This window comes from the organism of the source record quoted next, unplaced genomic scaffold, assembly GCF_019419815.1.
Source record: "Pyrus x bretschneideri cultivar Hongxiangsu unplaced genomic scaffold, Pyrus_bretschneideri_v1 Contig18, whole genome shotgun sequence".
NCBI classification, from domain to species: domain Eukaryota; kingdom Viridiplantae; phylum Streptophyta; class Magnoliopsida; order Rosales; family Rosaceae; genus Pyrus; species Pyrus x bretschneideri.
This window is the reverse complement of record NW_025999479.1, coordinates 3,976,268-3,986,728: the sequence shown is the minus strand read 5'-3', so window position 1 is coordinate 3,986,728 and position 10,461 is coordinate 3,976,268. Positions and strand designations below refer to the sequence as shown.

General features: G+C 37.3%; 1 protein-coding gene across 1 annotated transcript; it reads left to right on the top strand.

Annotated features, from left to right (window-relative positions):
* Positions 1-318: 318 nt before the first annotated feature.
* Positions 319-4,055, top strand: LOC125476177 (glucan endo-1,3-beta-glucosidase 2-like). The gene is made up of 4 exons (XM_048581963.1): positions 319-504; positions 2,167-3,420; positions 3,531-3,558; positions 3,676-4,055. Exons 1-4 carry the CDS (start codon positions 423-425, stop codon positions 3,824-3,826), a joined length of 1,515 nt encoding a protein of 504 aa, XP_048437920.1. The 5' UTR covers positions 319-422; the 3' UTR covers positions 3,827-4,055.
* The last annotated feature ends 6,406 nt before the right edge of the window (positions 4,056-10,461 follow it).

Genomic DNA, 10,461 nt, shown 5'->3' with positions numbered 1-10,461 from the left:
CAACATAACCCTGCTTACTTTGTGCACGCTATTTACGTAGAACGGGTTTATGTAAATTTTTCTGTAAAACTATATGTAAATTTTTCATATAATATTATATTATTAAATTAAAACGGAACAAAAAATACATCCGTTTAAAGTAGTTGCTCTATTTCAGACCTCATTACAGTTTTGAGAAGAGACGTTAATTTGGCCGTTTGATTTTCTTATGTTATTGCCACGTGATATGTGGCCATGTGGGCCCTTCTCTATTTGTCTTCCTTCTCACAGTTCAAAGATTATCATATATTCCCCGACCCCCTGCAACTTTAATCCTCACTTTACTTCTTGACTTGGGTTTCTTATGTTTCCATCCTAACACTCATCTCTCTCTCTCTCTCTCTCTCTCTCTGTGCGTTGTTGGGTTTGTTTTAGATTCTTTGATGGGTATTTTGGAGAAGAAGTCCATGGCTGGGAGGCTTCTGCTATTCCTTTTAGCAGTCTCAGCTGCTACAGCTGATGAAGGTTACATCTTTGTTCACTATTAAACTTTGCTGTGGTTTCTCTGAAAGTTTTTGAGTTCTATGCCTCCATATTTGTCAGCATTGTTAGTTTTTTTGTGTGATAATTTACTTGTTTATTGTAATGTTCGAGTTGATGGTGATGGTTTGCATTATGAAATTTATCTTCTTGTGTTGTCCTGAGTCATTTGTTTCACCTCTTTCCTCAAAACCCACCAAGATCCAACAGTTTTTGTTTTTAATGCATATAATAAATTGAATGATATTCAGCCACGAATTCCATTGTTATTGACTTATTTGTGGCCATTTATTTAATTACAAGCTAGAAGGCTTTGTTTAGAATTCAGATGTGCATTGAGGATACCTGGTGTGAAATTGTATGCAATCTTCCAGCAACAACCTTGCACAACTTAATATGAATAAATCTTCTGAAATTTTATTTTCACCATCTCATATCTGTAATCTCTTGTATAATAAAAAATCAAATACAATTTCCTCAGTACTACAGTCTAGTGTATTCCTCATCACTAGTAAAAGGTTTTAAATTCGAATCGTGCAGATAACGAATTCAATACCAATTAGGTTGCCTAATGTGTGATTTGATCGAACTCATCTCTCCTTTTAGTGTAAAATATATCGTTGTATTAAAAAAAAATCAAAGGCACTTATGAGAGTGCAAATTTTCATATAAATTGAATACTATTTTTAAGAGTGCATATTTGCTCACCATCATTTAGTATGATGTATGCTCATCACTCTATTTATTATCAGTAGATAAGTTTGAATTTTGAGATTTGTGCTTATCCACTATACAAATCTCGAAATTCAAACTCATCTAACGGTGATAAATATGATGGTAAGCATACATCACACTAAATGATGGTGAGAAAAAATACTCGCCTATTTTTAATTGAAGAACGCAAAAGACCCACGTCGGAACTCGGAAACCTAACAAAGTAAATATAATTTTATTGTGATTGGACCTCTAGTTGCGAACACCTCTGATTGCAAACCAGGCATTTTCAGATAAAATTAAAGCATGTTTTGCTACTAGATGGTTAAGTTGGGGAGATGGGTGTAACCATTTTCAATCTTGACAATGTTAATATACCATTGTCTTCCAGGTCATGGGTGATTTGTTGTTAGTTGTTACCCTTTACCTTGGTAGTAGTGAAAATGGTCAAAGTTTACAAAATTTAGAACTTTGCTGTATTCAGTTACACAATATTATATAGCAGATGTCCATTGGAATCCCAAACTTGTATGTTCTCAACCATAAACAAAGTTTTGCATTGCTTTTTCTCCATCAAACGCATTCAAACCAAGTGCAGAAAGGGAGTTTGCTTACTCGTGACACTCGTATATGTACAGTGTACATTAACAAGTTCATGGTCTTCACACTTTTATTTTGGTACAAATATCATGAATGAGTTTCATGGTAACTTCTCACCCTTATTTTGTTGTAAATAGTTGTTGTCTTGTAATGTTGTGAATGAGATTTCTAATTCCTCGCAAGAATGTTGGCAATATTCGCTGTCAAACTTTTCAAACTTGTACCTCAACACTCGAAACTGAATCAATTATTGCGAACATAGCAGGCGTCTGTGTGAAATTCAACCAACATTCAACTAATAAGAAATTACAATGGCTTGATTCATTTTTGCAGATGTGTTTATCGGCGTGAATATAGGGACAGACCTCTCAGACATGCCACACCCAACGCAAGTTGTAGCCCTCCTGAAAGCTCAGCAAATTCGACATGTCCGGTTATATGACGCTGACCGTGCCATGCTTGTTGCACTTGCAAACACAGGAATTAAAGTTATGATATCTGTCCCGAATGAGCAGATCCTTGGCATTGGCCAATCTAATGCAACTGCAGCTAATTGGGTATCCCAGAATGTAGTAGCACATTACCCAGCTACAAATATCACAGCCATAGCTGTTGGCTCAGAAGTTCTTACCACCCTCCCAAATGCTGCAAAAATCCTGGTCAATGCTCTCAAGTACATTCAATCAGCTCTTGTGGCATCCAATCTTGACCGCCAAATCAAAGTTTCAACTCCTCTTTCTTCCTCCATTATCCTTGATTCGTTCCCACCTTCCCAAGCCTTCTTTAATCGCTCACTGAATCCAGTTTTGGTCCCCATGCTTAGTTTCTTGCAGTCCACAGGATCGTTTCTCATGCTCAACATATACCCATACTACGATTACATGCAATCAAATGGTGTCATTCCATTAGATTATGCACTTCTCAAATCCCTCCCTCCAAACAAAGAAGCTATTGATTCCAATACGCTTCTTCATTACGCTAATGTTTTTGATGCTGTAGTGGACGCAGCGTATTATGCCATGGCTTTCCTTAACTTCACTAATGTTCCGATCATAGTGACGGAATCAGGCTGGCCTTCTAAGGGTGATTCTAATGAGCCAGATGCAACATTAGAAAATGCCAATACTTACAACAGCAATTTGATAAGGCACGTGCTGAACAAAACTGGAACTCCCAAACATCCTGGACTTGCTGTTAGTACTTTCATTTATGAACTCTATAATGAGGACACAAAACCTGGACCCGTCTCAGAGAAGAACTGGGGACTGTTTGATGCAAATGGGACGCCTATCTACATTTTACGCTTGACAGGATCTGGAGCAGTATTAGCAAATGATACAACAAACCAAACTTTCTGTACTATAAAGGATGGAGCTGATCCGAAAATGCTTCAGGCTGCGCTAGATTGGGCTTGTGGACCTGGCAAGGTGGATTGCTCAGCTTTACTGCAGGGACAACCATGCTACGAGCCTGACGATGTGGCTGCACATGCAACATATGCATTTGATACTTACTACCATCAGATGGGGATGACTTCCGCGTCATGCGACTTCAATGGAGTGGCTACAATCACCACAACAGATCCAAGTAAGACCTCAAACTTATAGTATGCAACATGCTATCGGTTTAGGTTCTATATTAACTTATGAAGCTTTATTATTATGCATCTTGTTAACAAATTTGTTTCAATTATGCAGGCCATGGTTCCTGCATATTTCCGGGAAGGTGAATTTTCTGCTCATTCTCTACACTTGGCTGGATGAGTAACAATATTAATTAGTTTTTGGGGGGTACAAGGAAATTGGCACCATTTGATTGTTATTCTTTTGTGCATGGGTGCAGTCTTGGCAAGAATGGCAGCATTGCAAACATCACGGCTCCATCGTTAAATTCGACTAGTGTGGATTCTTCTTCCTACGACTTCCACAGCGATGCTTTTAAAAGCATTCTGCTGATACTTGGAGTTGTCCTCGGCAGTGCAGTTTTCTTGTAGGCAGGCAGGTAGGTAGATACACGTGGAAAACATTCAGAGATTTTGAGATAGATGGTGCTCAGGGGGTGCGATGTTTCGCTTTGCGGGGAGGAGGACAGGTTCTAGGGAGTAGTAGTAAGCAGGTAATTTTAGACAATTGGTCCTCTCAATTTTGTTAAATACAAAGCTCGCCTGAGCTTCAACTGTTCGATTCACATTCTTTTAAATCCAAAGTTCCATTTTCTTTGTTTTTCTTGGCCCCATGCTCATAAATTTTAAAGCTGCAGCATGTTTGTCTAGGCTCTGGGGCTTAATAACGCAACAAGCATTCCAATCTATTCTAATTTTAGTTTGGCATAAAAAAAAACAAAATGTTTGATTGGTGTGTCTTGTATTATCACAATTTTGTATTCATACCAAGAGAAGGGCTATCTGTTCATGAGTATTCCAACCAGCAGAGTTCTCCTGGAAATTTTCCCTTTTAAGCTGGAATATTTAGCCAATTTTAATGACCATTTTCAATATCATTGCTGAAATAATCATTTTTTAAGTATCTTCTCGATATCAGATTGCCATGTATCAATATTTGATCGTTATGTATGTATCGCTGATATTTTAGTCAGTTCCGCATTTGGAGTTTGGTTTCTGTTCATTTTAGTCAATTTCTTTTTAGATAAAATGGAGTGGGAGAAGAAGAAAATGATTTTTAATGTATATTTTCCATACTGTTTTTTAACTTTGCCTTTGGACAGCACTTGCAAGTAAGAAAAGGAAAGTTGCCTACCAAAGGGTCCACACTCTAAAGCCACCACACCTAAACAAATATTTTCTTCATTTTTTTACCATTTTTCTTTGTTTTTTTATTTACTTGTTTTTTGTTTTTACTCTTGTGTCAGATTCTGAGCTAGCAAACTAGCTCATTCATAAGCCATATGGTAAATATAGGGGCTATAAAGGGGGGGGTACCCCAATACAAAAAGTCCTCTCCCTTTCCTACTCTGAAGCTTGGGGAGGAATTCAGACTGTTTTTTGTTTGTTTTGGAACTTTAGTTTAGCTCAGAATTGACAGCCCTTTTGCTTGTTTCTGGAAATAAAACCAGCCTTGAGTAAAAGCCATGTGGCGATCACCATCCAGATTGAAAGTGGTTGGCGTTACTGATAAGAACTGAGGGTACTGCGACCCCAAAAGGTGGTACTTGCAAGCAAAATCTGGAAATGCAAAATACTACTTATAAAATGATGAAACGATCTGAAAGACGAGCAAGATCATGTGTGAGATAAAACCTCGCAAAACTGTTAATCGTGGGATAGAAAAACACCATGCTTCTATCTAATACAAGGAAGGATATCGCAGCTCCAAATCACCTTATATAGTCCTCAAATCACCAATTAATTGTGGATCTAACAAACTCAAACAGCACACCTCTAGTACTCTATTGTAGATTCTACATGATCGACCTCAAAATGACCACGCTCATATATAGTGAGACCATCAAACTCGCCTATAGCATATAGCGAGACTACAAAAACTCGCCTAAATTGAGACTGCAAAACACAAACAACTAAGGTAACGCTCTTCAGGTTAACATTACAGTCTTCATGTTTACTAGATCATTAAGACTCCTTTTTTACCTACAAAAGAGAAACAGAAAATTGCACTATAAGGATAAGCAAAACTCTTAAGTTTTACTAAATTGGTTTGTTGCCATACACTCCTCATCCATATATAAATGGCTAATCATATTGAATGGCTCGGTAGATTAGCCCCGTTGCTGTTTGCTCCAGTAGATTATGACTGATCAGTTGTCAATTGTCGGCCACCTAATTTAGTTGTATTCCACTGTACAAAAATTGGAAGTTTGAACTCTGTATGTGAATTATTAGGAGCAACAGATTAATTAAGTACTTATGAAGTCCAGCAATATGATCGATCATCAAAAACAAAATCACTGCTAAAGTGCATTTGTGTTCTAAACAATCCGACTTTCCGCCCCATATTCTTTAATTTGATAAACATTTTAACTTAACTGGATCTGGTGTATTGGTGTTGTACACTGAAACACATCATTAGCAATGATCAAGTGCTTTTATTTTGACCACTTTTAGAGTAATAAAAGGTTTAGAATTCTTCACCAGCTGGCCTCTCCCAGTAATAATAACATATATTATCTGATAAGTTTCAAGATTATATCACTTCATCAAGTTGGATCATTCGTCTATACACATTCTGTAGGCTGGCAGGCAAACCTTCCTTTTTGTATCTTTCTTAGGAGTGATCATAAATCCAGCAGCAGCTAACGTGCTATAAGTTGCACTCGCTATATATTCATACAAAACGAATGGTGAATGTAAACAAACGTACGTACGTAGCGACCAAATAAATATGTCTCGTCCCTTACTCAATCGACATGCATGCATGCAAGCTGATCGAGTTGGTCATCCCCTAAACCCTAACCTTGCAATATTCTATTTGAGCCCTATATTCTTTGCTACTAAACCAGATTTCTTATTCTACATCCACTGTGAAAGGTGAATCCGATATCAACTTATTATGACTGACTTACTTTAAATTCCTCACCTCTTATTATGATTGTTTTGTCTGTTCCACCGTTTTTTTTTTTTTTTTTAATTTCAAATAAGATGAACAGTATGATTAGAATAAGTTATTAATATGTTATGTATGGCTTCACATCAGACTTGTAAATAAATAGAACAACTTTTCTCCTATAATTGAGCTCATAAAAAATTAGAAAGTAAAAAAATCTCTCCAATGTACCTGCCTCCTTGAATACGTAGGGCCTCTTGAACCTTAACTTCTTGTAGGTTTTGTGATTTTCTCACATGCCCTCAACTGGCTCAATGCATATCTCTGGTTTCCCTTTCTGTATGGGGTTACATGTTGATACTTGGAAACCCAACTCCACCCGTGTTCTTGTCTTTAGAAATAAGGGAACTTTAACGAAAAGCTTCCGGTACTGTTCACTTTAACGAAAAATCACATTTTTACACTAAAAAGTCAATCCTGGTACTATTCACTTTACTCTTCATTTTGTTCTTATCGTTAAAACTCAAAGTTTTCTAACCCCTTACATTAGTTTTTCTATCGTCCCTTTTAATGCAAAGGGTCCCCTTTCACCTTTCACCTTTCGGAGCAACCAATTATCATGGTGGTGCCCAATAGCAGATACATACCTATAATAGCCCATCTAGCCCACCCTAATTCCTATCAACCCCACGCACTTGGAGTTCAAAATTGTTCAAACCCTTTGCTCGCTCACACTGTGCTGCGGATCGAGGAACACTGGACCATTAATTTCCTCAAAAAATGTTGTGCCTTGCCATTTCAACGAACCCCTAACTTTAGTTAGCAGTGTCACTGTATTTGTTAGTGTAGGAGAATCCACTTAGGATTCTAATAGGCTGGTGTTTAGGCAAAGATTTCTCTGGAGAAGGCTCCTTGGACCTCAACACAGCTCCCCAAGGGATTGACACTTTGGATGTGCATATTTGGTAGTTGGGCTCTTGCTTGCCTTGTGTGTTGCAGTAAGAGCTTAAAGATAGTTTTGAAAGGTGTTTTTGTAGGGCCTTAGATATAGGCCTTAAGGCTCACAATCAAAACTAACTAAATGCTTAGGCATGACAAGTGTGTTTTAAGTCGATTACTTGCATCCCAAGTTACTCAGACTTCTTGTTATCAAAGGATTGTCGTGGATGGGTTAAGTCCACATTAAGTTCTTTTTCTTGCCTTGTAAACAAGGACTTTTAGTTCATGATCTTGTATGTTCAAATGGAGGGAAGCTAGAGCCCCTTAAATCATTTGTTTAGTTCCAAATTGCTCTTAATGAAAACATATCCATTAAGTTAACCATATCCAAATGCAAATGACACTCTCAAATTGTAAAATAGGTGGAAATGACTTGAATACATACTGAAAAGTACATTAAGCAATAGATCTACTAATTTAGAGAACAAACAAAGAGACTCGGGCACGATTTCACCTTGTTTAGCAAGGTTGAACCTATTGCAACCACTTCTCTTTGAGTTTACAGAGGTTGTATGCTAAAAAGGGATGAATGGTAAACAAGTTTATACGAGGGAATTGATACTACACCATGAAGGGAGGTAGTAGAGCTTTTATATTAGACAAAAGATGTCTTTTGTAAGGAACTATCACTAAAAGGATTGAATATGGGTTGATTTCAACTTTTAGATGCAAATCTGGCTTGAGAACAGAGTTTGTATGTTTGTTTATTTGATTGGTTGAGTGTCCTTGTCTTTGGGGCCTATCTTCCCTTTTATAGGCAGTTTGGCCTGGCTGCTGTAGCTTTTGCTTTTGCCCGAAAGCATAGGGAAGGTAATGAGTCATCAACTTTTTACTAGTAATGCCACTGGAAAATGTTTTTTGGCTGATAGGAATCTTCATCACTTGTCACTTCAATTATAGACACATGACTCATATCTTGGTTGAGAAGGCTTCAGTTTGTTTCTGGACTCTATGCTGGGCTTCGGGCAAGTCTTCCTTTTAGTTGGCATTCTTGGGCTTCCCTTCATTTAAGCCCAATATTTAAATATTAACCCAAACAATGCCTCTTTTAATCATTGTTGAGTCTGCAAATCGAGGCGTTAATGATGATTAAACAGCCGTCGTATGCTTTCACTCAGGACTTGCGCCATCTAAAACAGCCGTTTGTTAACTAAACCTTTGCACTAACCCACGATTTTAAATGTTAACTAAATGTTTACTATATAATTTTCACTTAAATCCTTCGGCCAAGTACCTTAGCAATTTTAATCCTCCGAGCTTCCAAAATCCTAGATTTCTCATAACCTTCATAATTTCTAGAATTCTCTTGTTCTCAGTTCTTGCCCCTTATTCCCAATTTTCTTGTCATTTCTTTCTAAACTCAATGGCACCCAAAGCTGCTCAAACTCCCTATGAATCTGGTGAGGGCATTGCCACTATGCGTCGTTTGCTCAACGGCCTTCATCGCCATCGGGTTGGCCTTCAAAACTTACTTTTCTTTGAAGAGGGAAGAGTACACTCCTTGGGACCTGCATGGACCTCTCAAATCCAATTTCAGTAGATAACAATATGCCCAAGGCCAACTAGTTCACTCCTAACCCGTACTTGACTGGGTCAGGCAATTTGGCCTCCAGTGGTCAAACCATCATAGAGGTTTTCCTTTGATGAAAGACAAAGGCTGGACACAATGGATAAATGAGCCCGAGCCTACTTTCAAGCAAAAATGAATGAATAACGGCATATACGAGCTAAAAATGCTCTCTAAGACCACCGTAATTGCCAAGCCCGAGCTGCTAACCACAACTCTTCTCTTCTGGAATTCGGAGACCAACACCTTCGATTTCATGATGAGTCCCATGTCCCCGACCATTTTCGACATGGCTCAAGTCTTAGGGCTAAGGCCCTTCTCATTATCGTTTAAATCACCATGGATGAACAAATTGGTATGTTATCGGTTCTTCTCCCCTTCTCCTTCTCCCTTCCCCAGTTATCTAGTGTTTGTTGAAAATTGGTCTATTATCTAATGTTATATATTATCTTGACTTGACTATTCATAAATTGAAAATTGGTCTGTTATCTGGTGTTTGTTGTGCAGGGTTTGTTACTTCAAAGATAGCTTGTTGTGGCCAAGGACCCTACAATGGGATTGGACTTTACACAATTGCCCCTAACTTGTGCCCAAACAGAGATTTGTATGCGCTTTGGGATCCATTCCATCATTCTGAGATGGCAAATAGAATTATTGTGCAGCAAATTCTGATTGGGTCCAACAATTACATGAATCCAATGAACCTTAGCATTGTTTTGGCCTTGGACTCTAAGACCTAGAACTACAAGGGGTGTTATTGTTTTTTAACATAAGATTATCATCATTTCCTCAATGTGTCTTCATTAGTATTGCTTATTTAGTATTATTTTCCTTATGTCATGGAAAACACTAGTGTAATACTGTAATTTTGTTTTCATTGTTTGTCTATTTAATAATTTCAAGCTTAATTAGCTTTGTCTTCGTTTTGTTCCCTCACTATCTTTTCGTAAACCTTACATTCAAACTTGGTATTTTGTTACCAAACGTATTTTGTTTATGTTTATTTAAATTGTCATTTATATATATATATATATATATATATATATTTTATAATTAATATATTTCTATTTCGTTTATGTTTATTTAAATTGTTGTTTTTATATATATATTTTTTTATAATTAATATATTTTCTATTGATTATGGACGACATAATGTGTATTTATCCTATGGGGAAGAAATTGTTATTTTTGTTTATATTTTTTTCAAAAATCATAAAAATAATATTATTTTCATTTATATTTTTTTTTCAAAAATCATAAAAATAATATTATTTTCATATTATTTACTGAATTACCTTAAGTTGTATCCTACATGATAATTGTGACATCCCACATCGCCCAGAGGAGTGATCCTTATATGTATATTCCCATTCCTACCTAGCACGAGGCCTTTTGGGAGCTCACTGGCTTCGAGTTCCGTAGGAACTCCGAAGTTAAGCGAGTAGCGCACGAGAGCACTCCCAGGATGGGTGACCCATCGGGAAGTTCTCGTGTGAGTTCCCAGAAACAAAACCGTGAGGGCGTGGTCGGGGCCCAAAGCGGACA

What these genes read in the sequence shown, in the direction of transcription:
- LOC125476177 (XM_048581963.1), top strand. Translation starts at nt 423, where the DNA reads ATGGGTATTTTGGAGAAGAAGTCCATGGCTGGGAGGCTTCTGCTATTC. An exon ending in AGCTGCTACAGCTGATGAAG is followed by an intron (nt 505 to 2,166) that starts GTTACATCTTTG and finishes TCATTTTTGCAG; the next exon opens with ATGTGTTTATCGGCGTGAAT. An exon ending in AATCACCACAACAGATCCAA is followed by an intron (nt 3,421 to 3,530) that starts GTAAGACCTCAA and finishes TCAATTATGCAG; the next exon opens with GCCATGGTTCCTGCATATTT.